Source organism: Teleopsis dalmanni, chromosome 2 (assembly GCF_002237135.1).
Source record: "Teleopsis dalmanni isolate 2A chromosome 2, ASM223713v2, whole genome shotgun sequence".
In the NCBI taxonomy this organism is placed as follows: domain Eukaryota; kingdom Metazoa; phylum Arthropoda; class Insecta; order Diptera; family Diopsidae; genus Teleopsis; species Teleopsis dalmanni.
This window is the reverse complement of record NC_051847.1, coordinates 77,437,650-77,463,301: the sequence shown is the minus strand read 5'-3', so window position 1 is coordinate 77,463,301 and position 25,652 is coordinate 77,437,650. Positions and strand designations below refer to the sequence as shown.

The 25,652-nt window shown below is 27.7% G+C and overlaps 2 protein-coding genes across 2 annotated transcripts in view; one reads left to right on the top strand and one right to left on the bottom strand.

Moving 5' to 3' along the window:
• Nucleotides 1-2,470: 2,470 nt before the first annotated feature.
• Nucleotides 2,471-25,652, top strand: part of LOC119684857 (uncharacterized protein DDB_G0283357) — a 140,052-nt gene continuing 116,870 nt past the window's right edge. The window contains exon 1 of the mRNA XM_038098988.1: nt 2,471-2,935. The gene's annotated coding sequence lies outside the window, so the exon portion shown is untranslated. The remainder of the gene's footprint in view (nt 2,936-25,652) is intronic.
• On the bottom strand, nt 17,058-23,541 carry LOC119684858 (cytochrome P450 9c1-like). Its single transcript, XM_038098989.1, has 4 exons — nt 23,182-23,541; nt 18,151-18,658; nt 17,419-18,085; nt 17,058-17,355 (listed from the first exon to the last, which is right to left on the bottom strand). The coding sequence occupies exons 1-4, from the start codon at nt 23,388-23,390 to the stop codon at nt 17,183-17,185; spliced, it is 1,557 nt and encodes a 518-aa protein (XP_037954917.1). The 5' UTR covers nt 23,391-23,541; the 3' UTR covers nt 17,058-17,182.

Sequence of the window (25,652 nt, the reverse complement as noted above, 5' to 3'; positions counted from 1 at the left end):
TTAATTAAATATTCTTTGGAATTCTAGTCGTGTGATTGGTATAAAATTCTACCTATTTTTTCTACTCTATTTTTTGTAACCATGAAGATGTGAAGTAACTGACAAAAAAAAAAAACTGACACGTCTCGCCTATTCAAGTAAGAGTGGACGCAGGTCTATTCGTTAACCTGCGCCCAGGCCTTGCTTAATTTGTTTGTTTGCCTTTCTTTCGAAATTTTGTTCGAACTTCAGATACGGGAGGAAGTGTTATCCTCCCGTCATACGACACTAATCTTTATTAACTTAACTAAACGAAAGCTGTTCTTATATCTTTATATATATATAGATGATTCCATAACGCAAATTTAATTAAATGCTGCATCATGCTTTTTATGTTTTTTGAAAGCACTAAAATTTTGGTAATAGAAAGACGTCAAATTACAAACAAAACTGAAGTACTCCAAATAACTTTTCTGGCATTTCTGAAATGCATTTACTTGTATCGTACATATTACATACATACAAACATACATACATACATACATATATATATATATATATAGTTTGTTCTGTGACTTGACGTCCAAGACATGAAAAAATATCAACAGAAAAGCGATTGCGAGATGTTATGTTTCATCACCAACTATTTTTTGGAAAGAAATGTACTGCCACGTCTTTCATTTTCAAAAAATGTTAGTCTTTATTAACTGTTTACTTACTCAATGCTAAGTTATCTATTAGCAAAATTTGTTCAATTTCTTATAAATTTTATTATTTATGGATGTGAGATGAGTTCCAGACTTAATATCACTACATTAATATCAGCATCTAGTTCTATTTTTAACACAAAATTTCATAAAAACTTTTATTTATTTTGTTACACGAAAAATGGTCAAATACACTAATGTATGTCTAACTCTTTTTTTTGGCAATACCCTCAGAAAAATAATTTGGTTGATTTAATCACATTTTAACTAAATCTCAAGTCAAAATACACATCATATTGACTCACCATATTGGTTTAACCATACTATATGTTAGATTTCATATCTACTTTACCACATGAGCTTAAAGTTTTCTAACAAAATGATCAGATATATTTAACTAGTATGTGGTTAGAACATATTTTTCTGAGTGTACGAAAGTAGTATCGCAACTGAATAATTACCAACCCGCATATAACTTGCAGTGCCACCAATACACAAAAAAAATCGTGAACTCAATAAACATGATACTCTGTAATGAATTTAATCTGCTTAAACTATTTGCTAAAAGTTAAATCGTTTCGTTCAAAAACTGGTATACTGAGTAATCGAAAGTTATAGACAAATTTGCGTTTAGTACCATACAGATTTGTTTTCTTGTGTTTCTGAAAAGTACTTATTAATCACTGATGTCTTTCACTGCATGAAAACTGTACCAACTACATTTTATTTACATTTTATTTATTTAAGAAGTGAAAGAAAAAAAGCTAAAAGTGAAAGAATATACATAATAGACAAATTAGTGTACAATCACTTTTTGTCCGGGTGCTGTGTTGCATGTATGGTAATGTAATTCTAAATATGTTCGCAATCACTTGGGACTTGTCTAGTATAATAAACAAATTAGTATTCAATAAGTTTCTTCGCAGCATCGAGAACGAGTTGTGTGAAAAGTACTGTAAGAGAATTCTGAATACACTCTCTCTCATCTTTTTTCTCCAGGATCTGCTTTATATATTGTATTCACATGTGTGAAAAGGGAATTCTAAATGTAAGTGCTATTCACTTTTGCTTCAGCACCTGTCTTATATGTTGTATTCACAGTATATTAGGAGAATTTTAAATATATTCACTTTCACTTTAGGACCAATCTTATGCACTTCTTACATATATAGCAAGAAAATTCTAAATAAATTTGCTAATGAACTTAATTTGATAAAAATGTGATCTAATAGCGATGTAGTCTATGTTATCATAGTATTTGAAGCTACCCGTGAAATAATCAGTTTTTTTTTTCAATTTATTTTATAGAATATAATCAAATAATTTTCTTATTCCTTTTAAATTTTAAACTTTAAAGGAAATACTAGTTGTCTATTTAAGACTTTACTACTTCATACTTGTTTTTGATAGGATTTGTTAAGTAAGAAAATTGTTTGAGTAAATCACACAGTCAGTAAGGCTTTATTTATTTGGAAGGACATGCGACAAATACTGCTAAAAGAACATGCTGTAAAACGTTTGCCGTTGTCATTGACACTGGCAGGGGAGAAAATAAAGTTAAAAGCAGCAAATAAAGATAAAAATAAAGAACAGATACAACAACTACCAAGGATAATATGAAAAGTAAAGACAACTTTTTCTTCGTTATTCTTATTATTTTCACACCTGCCTGTACTTTTTTTCTACTAATTTTACTTTCTCTTTTCTTTTTCTTTTATATATTCTTTTTTACATTACTGTTGTTACTGTCAATGAGCTGTACAGACATCAGTCGTCCATTTTTCAGTCTTTTTTTTCATGTTGAGCTCTCTTTAGCCATTATTTGGTAGCTAACTTGCGGCTACATTAAGAAACCGGAGCCGTTACATTAAAAGTGCGTTGAAAATTAAGTAAGGACATACCATAAATGAAGGAAGGTTGAAATTTACGGTGAAAGGGTGCTTAGTTCTTGTAAATTCTTTAACGTAATTTCTTATTTTTCGCCGGTTCATCTTTTAAACAAAAACATAAACTTTACACAGTGCATACGCTTGTTCGGGGCGGATGAAGCATATTTCGTCTACTCACACTACAATTAAATTATTTTAATAAAAAAAAGGTGAAAATAAAACACTGCTAAGTTTGCGGACACGCTAATACGACAGAAATAGACTATACATCCATTCAACTGCTCGAAGGCAGGAAACTTCATTAACGGATACACGCAGTGCAGATAAACAGCCTCAAGACGCTGGCGGATTTGCTTAAAAGTAAGTAAAGTGAATTTTTGTGTTTTTCATTAAGTCGAGATAGACAAAAAGAATGTGGAATAAATTTTTAATGCTTTTGCACGTAGATATATGTATGTATAAGTATATATTCTAAAAGTGATGGTTTATAAATATAGCGACAGTGAGAGAATATTGGAAAATTTTTATTTGATTTGATATTCTCATAAAAATAACAGGGAGAAAAAAATAAATGCCAGCTAATTTAACTTTTCCTATTATAAAAAGTGTATATTTACTAATATAAATTTTTAATTACCTATAAGAAAAATTTAATTAATAATTTATTTAATTTAAAATTAAAGACACAATTTCATTTTAATAAAAATTTTCTGATTCTCCAAAATTTTTACCTTTTTTTACATTTAAACATCGTTTTAATTTTAATTTTTTTATTTGTTTATTTTTTTTAACGTTTACATTTTATGTAAAATACAGCCGGCACCCAGTATTTATTCTAATTATATTTGACATCTTAAATTCTGCACTTACATTAAGTTCACTCATCCACGTACGTTGGGTCCTTTGTCTACTTTCCGGCACATTTGCGCTGTAAATTGTGAAATATGCGAAGTAAGATTCGGCGTTTGCCATCAGTGTTATTATCATCATTTGTTGATGGAAGATGTCAAATTTGTTACGCTTATGTACAAGTATTTGTTCTCGACATATTAAAATTAGATACATGGTACTATGTTTCATACAAACATATACACAAAATATATATATGTTCAGAGTCACATAGTCACTAGTTATCTTAATATATACGCAACTAAAAAGACTGCGTAATTCTGCTAGGGGCGTTAAATTTTTCTTAAATTTTATGAATATTTTTATTTTTCCACAGTCATATTTATTGAATTTTGAATACTACTAAATATTTGAGTAGGTGTTTTAATGGTTTCAAAAATGCTGCCTAAAGTTGTGATAAAAATTTAAAAATATAAAGACATTTTTTGATTCTATTAAAAGTCTTAAATTAGATACTAAAAAAATATTCCAAAAGGAAAAACAAAAATAATTGTAAAAAAAGTTTTGCAAAGATTTCATATTCATTGAAGATTTACTCGACTACTGTTACTTAGTAGTTCTTTATGCTCTAGTTATAGTTGTTAAATCATACCCTTGAAAACAGATTGTCGTTCCGTAATCTTGGTATGTACACCCACAAAAATATGCTATAAGCACATACTAGTAAAATTTACCTTAACATTTTGTTAGAGAAATTTTAGCCCATGTGGTAAAGATGATATGAAAACCAACATATAGTATGATTGAACCAATATGATGCGTCGAGTAAGAACATTTCTTGCATTCCTTAGAACGATACTATTTTAAATTATGCACTTTATTTTATAAACATCCTATATATAATTATTTTTGGTTTTCAATTAGGGTCACATAAGTTCAAATATACAAATAGAGTTTGAAGCAAATGCAGGTTAATTGCTGAAAGAGTATTAGTACAAAAAGTTATGTATGTTTTTGTGTTAAATTGTATGTTAGAGCATTTCTCGAGATTTTCTTCATATATTTCTCTTATGTTAGCCAGACCTGTCTCATCAGTTACGTTTCCATGAGCTGATTTTTTGTGAGTTGAGTCTTTTGATTTTGATTTAATAAGGGATCCTTTAAACCATATCATTTAGATGCATATATAAAACTGTTGCTATGTCTATCTCAAGTTTGATCGGCTAATCGTTACTTTGCATTAAAATCAGGGTATTCGATAACAAATATTATACGTGACATTGATCTATAATCTGTCAAAATTTTTTATTTCATAAATAGTATAAATAGAGTAAGAGCATAATAGATCAACATTTATATCATTCGTTTATTTTGTAGTCTCTCAGTGGTCTCTCAGTCACAGTGAGGGTTACATCGATTGGTAATCATATATTGGGGTGTATATTTGACTATTTTCAAATTCTGAAGACAAGAGTTATGCAATCTTAACGCATAAGGGTTATACAAAAATATTTTAAATTATATTCAATTGAAAATATATTTTCAAACAGAATTTATTACTATTATTATAATTCTTATCAGGTTTAAATAGTTTTTACGATTTATTAATTCATATAATCCTTAGTAAGCTCGTTAATACTTTAATATATTTAAAGAATATAAAAGTGTATTAAGATGTACGGAATTATAAAATATTGCCTTCTAAAAACTGTTTATTTTATTGAAAAGCTAACAAATTATGTTTCGTACATAATATGATGCACTATCTTTATTTTTTAAATAATGAACCTAAATTATTTCTTATTTATTAATTATAAATTATGTCCTGGTTTTAATTGGTTTCGTCCCAAACTTTTGAGCCTGTAAGGAATTTGTTTGAAATATGGTTTCGAATGTTTATAATTATATACACTAGGGTGGCTGTTATTTACGAATGTGTTCAAATTCTAGATGCCACCCCCTAAATTTATTCGAATACTCAAAAAACTACTAAATGTGAAGTTTTAGACTAATCGGATAATGTTTAGAGGTCGCTCATCGACCTTAAACTTCGGAAAAATGCCATTTTTTTACTTTTTTCAAATTTCTTCGCTCCCATCTCGTGTATTTTTCACCTCTGACTATTTGTACCAAATTAATATTATTCTTTAACATATAAGCTTTCAAATAAGGTAAAAATCAATCAATTTCGTCCACAATTAACTAAATTATTACTGAAATAAGGAATCATACTCGACGTTTATTTAAGCTTTCAAGAGCAGCATAAATAACATATAGGAGTAAATACGAGTACGTATGAGCGAAAGCACAGTTTCTTGGACACAAAATGGTACAATATAATATTTGAAGACAATCAAATACTTCCTCACTATATACAATTGTTCACACTTGATTTGAATAATATGCACAAAATACATTAATAAATATAATGAAAGGAAAGGAGTCCTTCCTTCTATGTCGCTTCCTTCTAATCGCTTCCTTCTATGTTTGCAAGCAATTATTGCTTAAAAAATATTCTATAGAGAGCTAAAATGAAGACAAGTGCTAGTTAACAGCACAAAATAATTGAAAATATTGAATTATAAAATTTTTTTTTAACATACCGATTTGTTCCCTAACTTACCTCAGTTTATAAAAAAAAGCCCAAAACATAAAGATTTCTTTCATTTGTGAAGATTTCTTCTATCGATTGTCCAAGCTTCTGCACTATATAGCTGCACAGGCATTATAAGAGAGATAGAGGTTGATTTTAGTACGTTGGAGACGGCTTTATTTCTCAACTGCCTACTTAGCATGAAATTACATCTAAAGCTAAAATTTAATATAAATAATGTTAGTAGTTAAATATAATTGTCCTTTGTTTTATGGCCTAAAGTACCTTAACATTTCAAATAACAGCCATTCAAATAACTTATTTTTAATTTGTGTTTAGAGCTGGTGACGTCTATTTTTTGTGGGTTATTATATCTTCCAGTTATCATCATCACTTGTGGTTAGTTTTACGGCATATTCACAATATGAACTGCCTTCTTAAATCCCTGCTGGTTACAAATTTAATGATGATAATTTCATTCATCATAGTTAAATAAACGTTTTACATTTTTGTATGATTGTTGCGCATATAAATACTCATAGGTTCAGTTTAAATATCGTAAAAAAGAAATAATTATTGTCGCCAGCGTGACATTTTTGTGCTATAAATGCCCGTCTTTAATTAATTACTTAATAAATTGAATAAGTTGGTTGAAATTTAATTTGATTACTTCTAATTGAATTAAAATAGTTAATTTAAATAACTCTGAATTTGATTTCAGTGTTGTCATTTAATTATATAGTATAAATTAATTATAAATTAGTTTATGAAGTTATGTGCTTTTACATGTATACAGTTGCATATAATAGATTCTCTTAATATAATACCTCTATTAAAATGTTAATGGTAAGCATCACGGACTGCACTGATAAAAGCATTAAGCAATTTTGACTCATTTGCATTCGTAATTTAGATGAAAGAAATAATTGTAAAAGCATTCAGAGTGCAAAATTGCATGCAATGCATTTAAATTGTAATGCAATTGCATATAAGGGTATAGTGTTTTATATGCTTTCTGGCGGAAATTGCCAATGTGACTAGAATTTCAATTAAATTATATGCCTGCTTTTGTATTAAATCACCACACACCCAGCGATTTAAATGGGGAAGAACAAAAATTGTTTCAGCTTTTCTTTCAACTTGTAATCAGCACAGTTTCAGTTGAATGGGTTACAGTTTTTGGTATAGCTGGGTTTGATTTTTTCCTGCTGACAAATAAAAGCGCATTCAGTGTGAACACAGTGCATTCATATGAAAGCCATAACACATTAAACAAAATGCAATTCGTCCTTAATTCCGCATTGCACGCGGGCATGCATCACATACTGCACTCATACGTGTAGTTAAAACCAACTGTAGTCTACGGTATAGCAACATGCTAACATATTTACACATATAGCAACGATTTTGTTATGTTGATGAAAAAGCTTTTATAGTAATTTTTTTAAATGCTCGCACTGATAATGGCAACCGGAAATGAGCCTTTTGTATATGTGCCACAAAGCGTGCTGCACTTTATATGCTCCTGCATGTACCATAAATGTTGGTATTTTGGCATGATTTTAAAAATATCATTGAGCAAACAGAAAAAATATTTTTAAATAAAATAATAATAATTTTTAAAGCAAAGGATGTGAAAATATTTAATTTATTTGCAATATAACAAAAGGGCTAATGGACCTGTAAAGTGATTTAATTAATTCACTCTCTCTTCTTTTTAAATTTAAATTTTATTAGTTTTGCATAAATTTTATTTTATTTTATGAAAAGTCATATATTTGAAAAAATGTTATCGAAATAAAATATAGTAAAAGCAGTGAAAACAATAGTAACCTGATATGTATCTTAATTTGTAAATATTGAAAGCATTTTTATATTCTATAGTTTTAGATATTTTACTGTGAAATAAAATTATTCAATTGTATAAGCATTGAAACCGCAACACTAGCATATTCAAATAATTTCAAATAGAATTAATTGTGTTCATAAAACTTTTCTGCTTGCTTGCGTTCTATAAAACCGGAAACTATTTTAACCGGAAACGGGTAAAATTATATGCGCAAAAATGGTTTTACATGCATGGCAGGAGTAATGTATACACCTGTTTACTGAAAATACATGGATGTGTAAAATTTTTACTCAAAGTTATGGTAGCATACTTCCACAACAATGTAGTCGCTCAATTATGTCGACATATGCGAAAATTCAGTAATGCTTAAAGTGTATTATTTTTCAGTGAAAATAATAATAAATTTATTAAAATTTACATTATTCAACATTGTATTTTAAATTATTTTTAAAATTTTGTATAACATATATTAATAATTTTTGTATGAGGTCTTTATAATTAATAACTCAACATACAGTTTGGTAATATAAACTCTGAATCTACACTGTTTATACATTAGCAAGATTTTTGCACAAACTCTCCCTTTTTTTAACTAACAAATACAAAGTTTTGTTGCAGGCAATATTATAAAAATATAAAAATCTTGCTGAAGTCTAGTCAATGTAGTTACTAAGTAAAACAAGAATTTAAAATATATGTCAAAACTGCACTTTTCTGTTAACAATGAGAAAAATTGGCAATCTACATCATTTTAATTGTAGCACATCTTTTTGTTTAAGGTAGCATAGAACGAATATAGGCAAATGTTCTTTCTTTCACTTTCCCTCATCGTCCAAGTTCACAGAATAACTCAAGTTATTTTAAACACATTGAAAGAAAAAAGGCAGTGGTCTACTAAATAAAATTAATTCACTATTATCGAAACAATATTATAATATAATAAAATAGTTCGATTTGATGGGTTTTTATTTGGTTTTACAAGAAAACGCATTCTTCTTTTACCCTACCCCCACGCCAGGCAAATAGGAAATAGGATTATACATAGTCAATTTTTTCCAAATGTAGAACTTGGGACTTAGTAGACAGAAGCAAATCAGATGTATCTAGGCTAGTATCCGTACCAATAAGGCACTAGAACATAGGACGGTATGAAGCTAAGCTCGGTCTACCCTGTAGTTCTCTTGTACCACATATATATCTAAGACATCATTCATAATAAAAAAAAAATACGCAAATCTTGTTCCATATCACATAAAATTGAACGAAACTTATTCGATCCTATACCATGGTGCCACTAAATACCTTGGTATAAACTTGGATAATAACCTTAGATAAAATAAGCTTTTCATAAAGAAAAGAAGCCAAATAAAGAAAAGAAGTCAATAAATGAATTAAATAATGTTTCTTGTTGTTTCTTCATTACTGTTCGAACCCTTTTAGTTTCTTTACGACATAAGACATATCACATTTGACAAAAAAAATTAATGTACAAAAATAAAGAATTTCAATTAAAACTGAGAAATATCTACCATAATAGTTTATCAACAAACAAACAATTTCATCCACATATAATAAAAAAAGTGCTGAGACTAGTATGAATTTATTACATATTTCTTCAGAAAGTGTTGTATGTCAACGCATTTTTGTATGTCCACTGAAGCAATCTTAAACGCGATCTTGGCATTGAATCAGCAATGAAATTGGATTAATTGGAATTTGCGTTCTTAATAATCTGAATAGAAAATCATTAGTTTTTATAATTGCAACTGAATGGAAATAAAGGCTCCAACGCAAAAAGTCGCACCATCTCAAAGGGTGACCTTATCTTTGTGAATATAGTGCTAAATGCTAATATAATTATAATATAATAATATAATATAATATAATTATAATGCAATACAATATTTTTACAAATTGTTCGTTAGTTTTCAAATGTTACAATTAGTTGCAATGATATATTAGAAATACAGAAAAAATAATTTGGATTGATTTCTTGAATCTACAACATGGTTTGTGAAGGTTTCGTGAGCTTGCACTTATTTCCTATAATTTAATAGAATTTTTAATACATACGATGATACTTTCACAAACTAAGTTTCATTCCTAATATAAAATAACGAAGACTGCTAACTTTCAACTACTGTTTATAGTTAGTAGAAAATAAAAATTGTGACTCAATTTAAATTTTGTTTAATGTTTTGACAATTATCGAGTGTAGAAACTACGATCTTTGAGTTAAGAAATAATAAATATTTGAAAAAATCAGCAAAAATTAATGTATGTGACTAGGTCATCTACACTTGACATAAACTTATATATATCTAATCCAATTTCAATAAATCTATTGCAATATAATCAACTATTTTCATTCTTATTCAAGACCTCAACAGTTTATTAAAATACCTTAAAGCATTAATTTTATACAACTATTTGCGTTTAAGAATTTCATATATTTTTTCTTATATTTATACTCTTTTATACGAGTATTTCTTTCTTATGTTATATAAAATTTAACAATATTCCATGAATTAAGTGGCATGGCGCCTTGTCCAACACAGCAGACACTAAATTTCATGCGACATTATAACAATAACACTGTCGTAGATGTAATAGAAGGACATTACTGGCATTACTGACAACATCATCGACACAAACTGAAATACATAAATACGGATAAACTGTAACGCAACTGCGCTCCACACTCTGAAATTTATCTATATGGTATCAATTCAATAAGAAAACTGAAAGATAACGCAGTCAATGGGTGAAAGTTATGTGACAAAGTTGTCTTGTTTTCAGCTAGAATACAAGGAATTTTTAAACGTACTCGTATGTGAACAATAAAGCTACATGTTACAAAATCCTTGCATAGTAAGGGAGCTCAGCTTAAGTATAGCTAGCCAGTATCTGCTGAAAAACTAACTATGTATAATAAATAAAAAAAGTTTTTCATTACTGGCTTTCTTTCTTTAAGTTTTCTGATGTTCTTTAATTTTTTTTTTATCGGAAATCTTTTGTATCCCAGTAAGTAAGGCACTTATTCGTATTATATAAAATTACAAAGTATGTACACATAAAATTATGTAGTCATTGTCGCCACAACATCGTGTAAAGTGTCCTGATAAAGTTTCATTTTTATGCAATTTTACAATGTAAAGCTTGGGTTGAAACATAAATGTGCGTATATAAAATGGTCTGAAGGGGGTGATTTGCAGGCAACAGGACATAAACTAAACACAAATAATTTTACAGTTTATTTTTCATGTTATTATGATATGATTTTATAGTTTCTATGGTTGTGTTTAGAGACCAATATTGCTATTTGATAGTGAAATGCATTGTAAAATGTGAATTATTTTAGGAAATTTGCAAATTCAAGTGAAAATAGTAACTTTATGTAAATCTGATAAATCAGTCTGCCGACATTGACAGCTTTCGACATGCAAATAAATACTTTACATAGAATTTCAATATTGAGTCCTGAAGTCCTATGCGTGTGACTCGCTCAAATTCTCGTAATTTTGTCGAACACTTGTTGCTTGCTTTTAATGCATAATTAAATTGTCATGTAAACAATTTCGAACAATTTCATCAAATTAGGCACGGAAATTTCGTGTTAAACAACGTTTTGACTAATTGCTTTCGTTTTAGTTGTAAGAAATTTTTGCCTTCCCTGTTTAAGTACTTAAACCATTAACACTTTAAATCAATAATTTCATGACTCGCAGATATTTTAATTATGAATTTTCATTGAAATGCATGAAATTCCTTTCAAATACTTGTTGACACAGAAATTATTGCATTCAGTTTACATACATTGAATTTTATTATAATTACGATTAAAAAATTAAATTGCATATTTTGTTTAATAAAGCTTTTAAATAATCTTTAGAAATGCATTGCAAAATTCATGTTTTTAAATACTGCTTTATTAAACATACAACGACAACATATAACAAATATAAACCTTTAAGCAGTAATAAATTGCAAAAAAATTTTTGTATTTAATTAATTAAATTCAAAATTTAAAAGTTCAAAATTTATCTATGGAGGATATTAGTTGATATAGAGTCTTTCAATTTAAATCAAGTACCTATTTGAAATATGAATTGGAGTATTATCAAAGTATATGTGTCGTTACTTTAAGACCAAGCTTCGCCTATTCTGTAGTATCCCCTGCAGAACATCTGTTGTATTTATGTCCAGACTTGTCTAGGAAAAGTCTCAATCTATTGGAAGTTGGATAGATTTTCCCATTTATCAATGCTTCCGGCTGGTTTAAACGTAACTATTTTTCTATTCACCATCACGAGGATTTCACTATCTATCTCCGCTTCATCTAACCTAACCTATATTTGTCGTAAAAGGTGACTAAAATGCATTGGGCAACATCCTGCACCGTTTTGAAATATAACTGTTACTAAATGGATTTTTACTTGCAATACCCCAACAGATAAAAATTTGTTGCTTCGAGATCTAAGTGATCGTAATCTTAATTGGTCTTGCTACTGGGTACATAAACAATTAGATTTTTTGTCTTCGCGTTTCATGCAATGTAGAGTTCCCATTTTAAACTGCGTGCTGTGACCCAAAGAACAGCAAAGGTGTTACTAAAAAAGAAGTTATATGAAAATATATAACTTGGCACCGGAGGAATTCTTTTTCCAATGTGCTTATTTATCTTGACACATATGTCGAAAATACTGTAGTGTTAAGTTTTCATGGCAGGTAAACACGTAAACTAACTCTAGACTCTGGCCCAGAACAAAGTCCAGATCAAAAATCGTCGTCAAAGGCTTCATGCTTTTGAGCAGATCCAACATTCTGTCTCTTACAGATAAAATGGTAGACGGTGAGAGAAATTTTTATTGGGTCAGTATGACTGTATTTTTGACAGTGTTCTATTATTACGGCAACTGTATTGCACACAATAATATAAAAAAATCTTTTATAACTTAATTTTGCTAAAAAGTTATAATTTCTTTTATATGTGAGATTTTCGCAGCGGTTTTAGGAGTAATAATAAAAACAGATTATTGTCAAGTTACATCTTTAAACTTATTCTTGAATAAAAAATTAAATAACAAAAAGTATGAACCTCAAAAATTACTCTACAATTTTATATAAAATTAATACTTAAGAAAATAATTAGTTATTGCTATTTGAATAGTTGTGTAATCAATCGTCTTATTTACTGTTGAACTGCCTTTGATTCAAAGTACAGAGCGAGTGAATAAATTTGTTCTTTAATGTTAATGGTATTAAAGTGAGTTACTAAGTGTATTTAGTATTAATTTTTAATAAGAAACTAATGGCTCTTGAGTTGCCTACTATTCACAAGGAGCAATACACTTGAACGCACATTTATGTTTGATAATCGCAGTAATTTTTTTATTTAATTAAGTATTATGTTAATTTTCTTGTTTTTAGTTTCAATTAATTTATTATAGCAAATAGTTTTTTAAATTACATTAACTAACAAGTTTGTTATGTCACTTATGTAGACAGCACTTTGTATTGAATACAGTTATATACATTTTGTATTTACTATTTAATATTTATGATATTAATCGGTTTGTGCCTCTTCAACGTCTCCAAGTTTCTTAATTTTACAAGTTCAAAAATTTTGCCATTGATGTGGATTGCAACTATATTTGCGATTTCGAGACGTTTTTTATTTCTTCTTCGCCTGATGGAATTTCGTGGTCTCATTGTATACAGGTAGACCTACTGTACCAAGGAACTTTAAACAGATCTCTAAGAATTTTGTTTTAAAACGTTGTATTATATTTTAGTGAAGCATCCAGTTTCCAGTGAAGCATCTTAGTAAGCTACTGGTGTGAGAAGTTGATTAGTAGATTGCAATTGGAAAAGGTCTGATAAATCAAATCATAAACGTAAAGAAATTAGTTTTAGTATGCACTTGAAAGATGTGTTACGGGGCAATTAGTGGCGAATACTTTTGTTAATCAATGAATCTTGCTTTTTTTAATTATGTTTATTTGATCATTTTGTTAAATTAAGTTAATTGATAATTATAAAATCATCAATATTATATATATATAACAATATAAATATTTATAATACAATAATAATTAAATATAATAATATAGAATATATAGGTATAAATAATAATAAGAAATAAGAAAGAACAGGGTATTAGCTCCCATTTGAGCAGAGCACCGCGACCATAATTGATCTTTTGTGCTACAACAGACCCTAACTGAACAAAAGAAATTCCGCCTTTCGAATGAAGGCCAGAATGTCGGTTGTTGAGGACCTCCTAATGTCGGAATATATAGGTATAATAAATATACAAATATATAAATATGATACAAGTTTATATATTCATGCATTAAATGTAATAAATTAATATCCAATTCATATAAAATGGCAATCTGAAGTGGAAATATAGTATTTACAAAGTGAATTATTTCTGAAGAAATTACAATTTATATTATTTAATCTTTTAGAAGTCCTATTATTAATTGAAATCTAAGCTAAATTTAAAACTTGATATCTTTTTAATTATGATAGCACAATATTATTATTTTATTATTAATAATAAAATAATAATTATTATGAGATCATAAAATTTTTTATATATTTATTGCTCAATAATTTCTAAGGGAAAACACGAGACATTTAAAAAAAATGTCCTTCGACGTAATAAAAAAACAGTAAAAGGATTTATTCACCTACATAAAACTTAGGACTGTTTTCGTATGTATAAAACATATATATGTATATATAATTTATTATAAACATATAATACATGCAAAGGCATGTCTTAAAGTGAAATACTTTCTTGACGTATAAAGTGTAATTTTTATTTCACTTTTGATAAATACAAAAGTGCACTGACTTCTGGTAACAAAAAAAAAGTCGACACTTTTTTTTGGAAGTAACTTTTACAATTTAAGTAAGCATTTTCATTTCGTTATAAACATAAAAATAAAATATTTTTTAATACTACATGAAATATTACAACCAATAAATACGTTGTGTAGGTTTATATATACAACAATACAAGAGTGAAAGTGAGCTGCGGGAATACAATAATTGTATTACGACTCATACCAGTGGAATGAAAGTATCCCGTGGTACTCATATTCCAAGTCATTCGCTTTTAAGATTTTATTCACTCTACTTGGCAAATACCAAAATGACTCGTTGTCGCGCCGTCTAACAGTAAAAAAATCCTTAAAATACTATTACGGCGCCATAATATTTCCAACATGTCGGAAAATGGCGTGTTGCCATTATTATTTGACGAAGTGTGAATCTGGTGTGGCGCCTCCTCTGTGTTCTCCTTTAATTTTGTTTATGCCCAGGCGAAATAAAGGAAAAAATTTCTTATTTAATGTTGAAAATATTACGCAGTTGTGTATAAAATTTGTCATTTTTCAACATGCGATTAATTGTAATATTCTCCTTCATTTTAATTTTATTTATTTATTGGTATTATTAAAATTTTTTTCCTTTTGTGCAAGTTTATTTTCGCAGTAGTAAATAATATTTATTATATTTTTGCTCTGAGAAAAACGCCCATGTGTGCTTGGTTGGTTGGATGGTGAAACCTATCCAAAGGCCTGTCAGCAATGTTGATGTGATAAAAATTTTGTTGCATAGTCAATAAAGCTAAAAAATCACTTAATAAATCATACTCATGCAAGTGTGCACAATATGTAGCTGAAATCTGGATTTTCGAGAGAAATTTTTCTACATTGAATTTATGGGAATTCCTGGAAGTTAAATGGAAATTAATCTTTTGAAAATTGATTCCAAATTATTGTTATTGTATTATTATTTTCAAAAGGGGTGAAAGGTAGAGTTACAAATCCAAAGAAATGCTTAATTAAGTCAATACATAGACTGACTACACAGATGTTCTGTGGTATCATCATATATCCATTATAAGTGGTTTTTGTAAACATCAATTAGTTCAATTATAGGTATATAATTTATTGGACTGCAAGTACTAGAAATTAAAACATGTTAAAAATAGAACAGTGAGCTCGCCAATGTACATGTAATTTGCTTTATTCAAATTTAAAGTTTGATAAATTTGTTGTTGTTTAGTTAAACAAAACCAGTGGTGGATCGATATTTTCCAGCTATATTCCTTTCTGGAAATGTTGAACTACATTGTGTTTATTGAAATTGACGATTGACTCCGGGGCGTAGATTCGGTTGCTTCTGGAACCCGCTGTAAATTCGCTTCAATTAAAATCCCATCCATTTAAATTTAACTTGTTTAATCTTAACTTCTCATAATACATGTGTACGTATTTGTAACTCTTTTTGTGTTATATATTTAATGTATTATTACAACAATAACATGGATATTTATTCAAAGGACATAAAATTCATAGCAATTATCATTTCTTTTTTAAATAGTATCAATAATAGTATCTAATATTGTAAAGTAACTGAAAATGTTTTACATTAGTAGCAACATTTCTTCTCTATGAATCGAAAACAGAAGTACAGAAAACATTAAAAAGCACTGTCTATTAATTTCTTGATTAGTATTATCTTCTTCTATTATCCTCTTTTCCTAGTGAATTATAGGGTAACATTCTTATTAATAAGTTTATGGGATGGAAACAAAGTCAATACATTTCGATTCAAACTACCGTTGTTCTATGTGAATATCACATCTTAGTATTGATATCTTACGAGTATGGCGAGGTCTACAACATCGTAAAGTATTTACTTAGGAAACAGTTTTGTGATTTGAGCAACTTTCTCGTGCAGTGTATAGTCTATCCGTAGGCATTTCCTTTTCTTAATTTCGATTTAAACAGTTTTATATACGGTTAATAATGTTCAATATGTTTGTAACAAATGGTTAGATAATATAGATAATATAGATATTATAGATAATATAGATAATATAGATATTAGATAAATGGTTAATATTTTTTTATTAACCGATTAAGTAATAATGAATTAGAAGACACATATATATAAATTGAAATGAATATTTATTGAAAATTTTTGCATTTTGAGAAATAATCTATTTCGATATCTTAAGTAAGTTCCAATTAAAATTAGTTAAATTAATTTAAAGTAAAAGATTATTTAAAACTTTTATTAAATATAAATTAGTGAAATATTCTGTTCATAACAAATATGCTCGACAAGAAATTTATTATTTTATTAAATTAATTTCAAAAATTTTTGAAATTGCATATTATATATTTTTCACAAAAATTTTAATAGAAAAAATTTATAAGTACGGCATTAATACTTTTTGGTCATTATTTACAAACGTATAATAATTACACACACACTTATAAAAATATTAATTTCAATTCTTGTTACGTGGTGTAAATTTCATCCAGAATAGCTCCTTAGGTTTTAGTTGAAATCCGCGTATAGAGTTAAACATATCTGTACTAGTTTTTTCATTTGGTTCAATTTTAAAATGCAAGAGCAAATGATATATCATTGCTTTGGCTTCCATTAAAGCAAGACGATTACCTTCAAAAAGAAAAATCTTAAATTATAATCCTTTAACTTTTAACAAAATGTAAATTCTCTTACCAATACAACTTCTAGGTCCTAAACCGAAAGGTACGTAAGCTAAATGATTAATATTTTTTTTGTTTGCATCAGAAAAACGTAAAGGATCAAATTTTTCAGGTTCTGGGAAATGTTCGGGATCATAATGCAAGCCAACAATAGGTATAAATATAAGATCATTTTTTTTAAGTTTGAGTACCAATTTTCCATCATTGTCAGTTAGATTGTAATCATTTGCGCACACACGATCTGTAGCTAAAGCAGGTGGCCATTTCCGCAAAGATTCTGATACTACCATATCCATATATCTCATATTCATTAGAGCATCATAATACAATGGTGACCCATTGAGATCTTGTTCTGTAGCTAAAATTTCCTCGTATAGAGTTTCTTGTACATCCGGATTCATCAACAATTCATAACAAGTGAAGCAAAGACAAGTGGAAACTGTCTCAAATCCAGCCAGAAAAAATAATAAACATTGTGCCAAAAGATCCTCATCATTAAATTCAGCGTGATCGGCAATTCTTTGTTGTTTCGAGGCATCAAATTGTTTTTTTGCTTCCGTAAGAAGATGTATCATGTCAGGACGTATGATATTATTTTTCTTACGATATTCAATTGCATCAAAAACTAAACTTCGGAAATAATTTAACAATGTTTCATTTAATAATTTTATGTGTAGTAACTGTAATTAATGTTTAATTCATGTTTTCATTATTTATATATTGTATTGTATTGAAATTTACTTACTCTTGTTATGGTTGGTACAACTTTAATTAAAAACGCTTTAACCATTATTAGTCCCACGGAACGTGTAAACGTTCTACCAACTTCATAGAATTCATTTGTCTTGTTCACAAATGAATTGACTTTTATGCCAAATGCTGCAGATGCAATGACGTCATTGGAATACCTTGTAAAATAGTCTTTCATTTCTATGTCAAGTTCATTAATCCCTGCTGCTTTCAATTCGCTTTGCAGAAACGAAACTCCTTCAATACTGCATTCATTGATAAGTTCGAACATTTGTCGCATTTTACTACCAGTAAAAGTTGGGGTTAGCGTTGTACGCATTTCCTTCCATTTTTGATTTTGCAATTTCACTAAACTTTTGGCCAAAATATTGTCCCTGACTTCATTAAAAGTCGCTTTATGGTTGGCAAAATTGTCGAAATCCTTTATACCTATCTTTTTAATCAATTCGATGTCAGATACGAAAATGACAGGATCGCGAAAATTATATGCACCATACACTTTGCTGTAAAATATATATAAATGTAATATTAGTACTAAAAAATAGCAAAAATTTAAAATATCAAGAAAGTGGAAAACAGTTTATTCAAAAGGACTTCATTTTAGATATAAAAATAATTTTTAAACTGGTAGTTAAATGTGGTAACCATACTGTTTTGAGATTACTCACTTCTTATTCTAAAATAATGTCATCTATAATGAAAGTTTAATAGGGTTTTGATTCTTAAACTGGCAATATATAACCATTTTCACAGCTGAAAGCTGATTTACACTTTAACATAGATAGACTTTGTTGTGGTGCAGATCATCAGTGGAGAGTGCCCTAAATCCACAATTATTGACTTTTGCTTAATCAAAGTCATTAATGTTTGCTCAGTTGAATATATCGAAAACAATTATGCAATAATTACTCCAAAAATGACCAATAAGTCAAACCCTATAAGTTTCAGAAGTGCAAGATATTACCGGTATCCAAAGAATCACTACAAAGCGTTTGCACAAACACACACTATTACCGTTCTCGTCTACCCTTATGAGCGGAATATCCTAACAATGTAAATAATATGAAACGACTGAGTAGTGATACGATAATTTAGACATTTTATTGGCGATAAGAGGTCACGCGCCACCATTTGTAAAGATTGGGAGATCCACAGTTGTTCTCTATGTACATTTTTAAACTGTGATGTCAAGGAGGAAACTCTAAAACTGTGGGGCAAGTAAAAATTTCGGTGGGAGAGAATGGAGATTTTTAAACGAAGTACTACACACTATGTATCCATTGAAGTAACCATTTAATTTTTTGTATTAATTTGTTTCTTTTAATCTTCAAAGACTAACTCTTGGAAGATATATGTAAAGATATGTATATGAAATGATATACTTACATATATGTATATAATTCTGTAGTCTATTAGCGGTACAATGAATCATTGAATTGCGTGTTATTGTATGATAATAAATACAAATTTACGGAGCAACGAGTTGTATTGAAAAATGTTCCCGCCATAAACAGAAAACTCTGCTGTATATATTTAAAAAGATAAGTTAAAAATTAATTTAATTATATGCTTTTAACAAATATAAATGTAAGAATGCATTGAAATATGAAAAAGTGTTTACTACATTAAACATTCTCTAATTTAGTTTATATTGTTACCTTCACGTACTCTTCTGGATTTTCTCAACTCTTTTAGGATTATATCAAGTTAATTAAGATCTTTCTTTACCATTGAAACAATTTTTCACTATTGAAATGTAGTTTTAATAATAAGTTAAAAGATACCACCTTAAATTCTTCAAATAAGTACAATCCATTTTTTTTTTGCAAAAAGTATCGACTAAAATGAGAATTTTGTTTATTTTTATTTTTGTTGAATTTCTACGTTTTATAATGTTTACGCAGTGATTAAAGTTGAATTGAGAAAATTGTGATAGTAAGTAAAAAACGAGCACTTGCAAATGCTAGCAATAATTATGAGTAACTCTCTTAATAGCGAGAACACTCCATTCAATTTTCATACTCAGCAAGTCAACAATTTTATCTCTTCAACCGGTTCTTGATATCTTGCAATGAGCAAAGTAAACAATAACAATTCCCACACATAATAGTGTTTGGAAAGAATTATTGATGCTGAACTCACCTTTTACTCCTCCTAATGGAACGCGATATATAAAGACAAAGAATAAACAAAAATAAATAAATAAACTGTTTACGTTTTTAGTGCAAATGAGAAATAAAAATAAAATAAAAAACGGAATAAAAAAAAAAGCTTTGAAAATTTGAAATGTACTACTAATGTATATATAAAACAAAGTCGGGGAATTCATCTGATTCCGTAATTGATATAAATTATACATTTAAATCAGTCAATAGAAAGAAAAATATTTAATGTAAAAATGCATGTAGTGTAATAGTTCTTTCTTTCAGTATACTCCAATAAAATGAATGATTTACAAATGTGTCGGTAATATTACAGAAATTTACCGTTTTAGAATTGTCTTTAAATGTAAAACAATAAAAATTAAACACTTGCAATTGAACTAAATCTTTGCAAAAAATATTACATTATATATATGGACATGTAGGTAAGTACTTTAGTTTATAGGTTATGTTCTCGGCCTAAATGTGTGACAAAGGTATTATTGTTAAATATTCTAATAAACGTTTTTAGTTTTGTTTCTTTATTTAAAAATCACATATAATTATTTTTAAATACAGCATATATTATTAACAGAGAATAAAACTGTTGTTACGTAGAGATTATGTTATTAATGGTATGACATATGTGCCTCGTAATATTAGATTTTAAAGTCAAATGTAAAGTCAATGTTATTTCAATAAATTTAGAATTGCTGATTACGAATCCGGCAACCGGTTCGATTTACTAAACATAGATTTTATCATATAACACTATCATTCGTCAAAGGTTAATCTCTGAGAAAGATTGGGAGAGGTGGATAATGTATGACAATAATATATATATATAATGTTATAAGAGTTACAAGAGTGTTTCGGAAAGACAAATTCAAAATATGTCATTGTCATGTTGCATATCTACGAAACATATATTGATATATATATATGTATATATATATAAATATATCACTCACGAATTTATTAAAAAAATTCTGTAAGAGATATTCGGTTCCAGAGAAGAACCGTTGTTCTATCAACAGGGATTAACTTAGTATATGTATAGTATGTAATAAAAAACACATCCTAAAATTTGTCAATTCACAGCAATCATGTTAGGTTCTATATGTGATAAAAATCAAGGAAATCCGTTCCCAACAGTCACTTCGGGACTATAAAGTCATAAATGCAAAACTGAAGGGATGAAACTGATTTGTAAAAGATGTGATTTTGAAGATAGCGTACTGTAGTGGCATTAAAATATTTAATTAGTTTTATATCTGGAAAGTTTATCCAAATAGGTTAAGTCAAACATTATTTTTGAGTAATTTTAAATTTTTACTAATAGTTTTTCTAATGTATATTTGTTAGTTTTAGTTATGTTAGTTACAGTATTGTTTTTTTTTTTGTAAAAATTTGGGGTTATTTTTGTAAAACCCTTATAAATCTAAATATAAGTTATAGTTCATTGCTTATAAATCAATACCTTGTTATCTTTTGAATTTTTTTTTTATAAACGGATTATCCAACTGTTCGACACTATTTGCCTGATTGCATAAAGGACATTCATGCACACCTATTTATGAATCATTACTATTCCACATTTTATAAAATAAAAGAAAGAGACAAGATTTGTCAATGTTATATTCTTAACATAAACCTTTTTAAGTATTTGCTTTAGCTTGTGTTCTTATTTATATTTCTGGAACCAAAAGCTAGGCAAAAAAGTTGTCAATTGGACATAAATAGTTAACTATATGACTGAGGGCCTGTACAAAATAACTAGAGGTTATATTTTTACCAGTGCTTACAGCTGTTCCAGCATTTACTTTTATTTGAGCAATCACTTCTTTAATCATTACTTAATATCTTATTTGGTGTTCACTAAAAATTTAAGTACTGTTTCATCTGATATCGGAAGGTCATAGTTATCTGCATGAAGAGATTGAATTTCGGAAAAAGTAAATCTAATTGTCTTTAGAAATTTTTGAAACAAACCATACATTCTCTTTTATTCTCTTTTATATATTAACACAGTGATCATATTGAGTTTTGTGACAAGACATAGATAGCAAACACTTTTAAGGTTCCCTTTAAAATTTTTAATAAATAGGAAATTACACATAGATGCCGCATTTTTAATAATAACACCATTGATGTCTATTGTACTTGGCTTCAGTAACACCTTGACTGACTAAATTTTTATTAAAAAATGTTTATATCAAAATTTTTATTCCAACACTAATTAAATTAATTTCCTATCAATTTCAGTAATTATTTAAAATAACGATAATTTTCCTTCAGGAATGTGATTTATTTTCATTAATATATTTCATAAAACAAGGTATGTTTTCTATTTATTTTATTTTGATATTTATGTTTAGGTTTTAATTATTTATTATACAATACCTGTACATTTTAATTAATTAATAAATATTAACACTTGTTATCTGCGTTATCTACTATTAAATATTTAATAGAATTAAAAAAATATTCAAAAATATATATCAAAAGTCAAAAATTTTTACAGTAAGGTTAGTATCTTTTTTTTGCAGTGTTTGTGGTTTTTTGGGTAATTTGTTTCAGTAAATGAATTGATTTAATTATCAAAATGATAACAAATATTGATAAAATGCTTAACGTATTTATATTCAAAGCCTTGAATATTAGGCAAATAGTTTCATCAGTAATACATGAAATTTGTATATTACAACACTCTTTATAAAAACTGACCTTGTTAAGGCATAAACAATTGAATTTACGATTCTTTTTTATTTAGAAATACCGTAATAATACCATAAATAACATTAAAGAATTCGAAACAATTTCTTATTTTGAAGTAAAAATAAAATTTGTTTACATTAAAATTCTAGTTGTGTAAGCAAACTTACTTATGTTTATACTTTTTGTACTTTTCGACAGAGGCACGCATAAAAGAATCTTTACCCGACAATATACTCCATTTAATATTTCCCAGAAGAGGTGTGGGTTCATCATGAGGTATTCCACGTTCACTTAAAATTTTAAACTTTGCCGTTGACCATTTGTAGCATACATATGCTAAGATAGAACCCAAAAGAAGACCCACAATTAAACCCATTTCGATGCCGTTTAATAAAAATATTTAAGCAAAAAACTTTTCTCACAATTCTGTAGCAACAAAAACTTCTTTACAATTACACATTTATATTCTTGTGACTTTCCGTCCAGAACCGCGCGAACAAAGTTCTCAATCCATACTAAGATCGTCTATGGGAATTTCTGTTTTTTATACAAATTATTTTGTTCAGTTATCAGCTGTGGAAGAAATGAGTCAGTTTGCCGGTAGGAGTAATTTTTATACTGTCATGTAAATTGAACGCTGCTCATTACGTAGCAATAATTAACCTTTTTTCTTTAGATATTTTTGCTTTTCGTCATCTACAAGTTTTTTATTCAACTTTGTTATCAGTAAAATTTTACTATTCTTAATATATTTACTAAACTTTTATCGCAATTGTTGGGCTTTTTCGATTTAATCAATCATTTTCGCTATTAAATTTATATTAATTATGTAGCGCTGCAATAGTAAGTTGATCTACTTAATATATTTTGCTTCCACCATAACAAATAAAAATTATTATATTATAAAAATAATAACTTATTATTTTATTTTTTATTATAATTCATAAAAATCGAGTATAAATAATGTTTGAAACCAAATAAGTTAAAAGATGTTTATTTATGTAGTAAGAGAATAAGCAAAACACTGCTTTGTTTTGGTTCAATAATGCTGACTATTAGGCTACAATTTGATATAATGCATTAATAACTAACATAAAATGAATACGTAAATCAGCACTAAAAATAGAATAGAAATTCTGAATTTATATTTATGAAATACTTTGTCGTAATCATGAAATCATGTTGTTCTACATAGATTCGTAATATATTGCAAAAAGCAAATCATAAGTAAAAAATGCATATCATTAATTTGTGACGGAGACTTAATCATACATTTAGTTTAAAAAATAACAAAAACTTGAAATAAGTTTAAACATAAAAGATCCACAGAAGTTTTTAGTGGTTACCAGTAGTATTTTTACTCTATTTATTTAATTCAAAATTCAAAATTTTACACATTTTGTTTGTAAGAATAATAATACTTATGTATTATTTTAAAACATGCACATTCATTTATTTTTTTTGTTTTGGAGAGGTTTCGTAATGTAGTGAACTACACAACAAAAATTATTTTTATATTATTTTAATTAATTGAATTTTAGGCTGAACATACAGCTATTCCGAGTATTGTCAAATATCCATCATCGGGAGTCTTGGAATTATTTCTTATATTTAATTATTCGTAAATATTTTTTTGATACTGCAAGTACCAGGGATTGAACTCGTACCTTGCCAAATTTGAAGCACAGAATCAAGCAACTGATTCAACTGACTTATATATTTCAATTTGGAATTCTGTTAATTTACCGTAAAAGTAAATTAATTCATTTGCTCTGTGTTAATTTAGAACGAAATCATAAAACAGCAATATTGCATTCATAATTATATTTATATTAATATATATATTATATATTACTATATATATATAGTTCAGTTTTTTGTTTTTGTATTTTGGATTCATATTTTGTATTTATATTTGTATTTGTATTTTGTAGGACAACAAATTTGTATGCAAAATACAAAAACAAAAAACTGAACTAAGTCTTTACCTGCACCAACCTTTCAAAACATTTTCTATGGAATTACAAAAACAACTACCTTGTATGAAAATTGCATTTTATATTTTCATTTTAAAAATATCGCGCAGAATTTGCGCGATACTCTTGATTTTTATATTATATAACGCAAGTATACCAGTTATTTGTGAGTTTTAAAATAAGAAGCAAATTTTAAGAGTTATTTCTGCGCGAAAAAATAAAAGGCATATAATAATAATTATTTTTGATGAATATAATAAAAATCAAATTTAATTATTATTTTTTGATTTTTATTTTAAAACGCTTATACAGTGACTCCATCGCATAATCGGACAAGCATTTGTTCGATATAAATGTGCTCTACACTTTAAAAAAAATGCTAAAAGTATGATTTTTTTTTGCTTTAATTAATACTTAACATACTTATCTATCTAAATTATAAAAAAAAATAAAACATTTCTCATAATATCTATTAATTTAAAGTAAAAAACAGAACCAACACAATTTTTTGGACTCAACGCATAATCGGACAAAGTGAAGCAGCAATGCTAAAAATACTGTTATTTTACAAATATGCACTTCAAAACTACGATAAAAATTCTCACAACAATGTTTCTTATATTAAGATAAATATAAATTATAAATTATATAATTGTAACATA

What these genes read in the sequence shown, in the direction of transcription:
- LOC119684858 (XM_038098989.1), bottom strand. Translation starts at nt 23,390, where the DNA reads ATGGGTTTAATTGTGGGTCTTCTTTTGGGTTCTATCTTAGCATATGTA. An exon ending in TACAAAAAGTATAAACATAA is followed by an intron (nt 18,659 to 23,181) that starts GTAAGTTTGCTT and finishes TATATTTTACAG; the next exon opens with CAAAGTGTATGGTGCATATA. An exon ending in TTGTACCAACCATAACAAGA is followed by an intron (nt 18,086 to 18,150) that starts GTAAGTAAATTT and finishes CATTAATTACAG; the next exon opens with TTACTACACATAAAATTATT.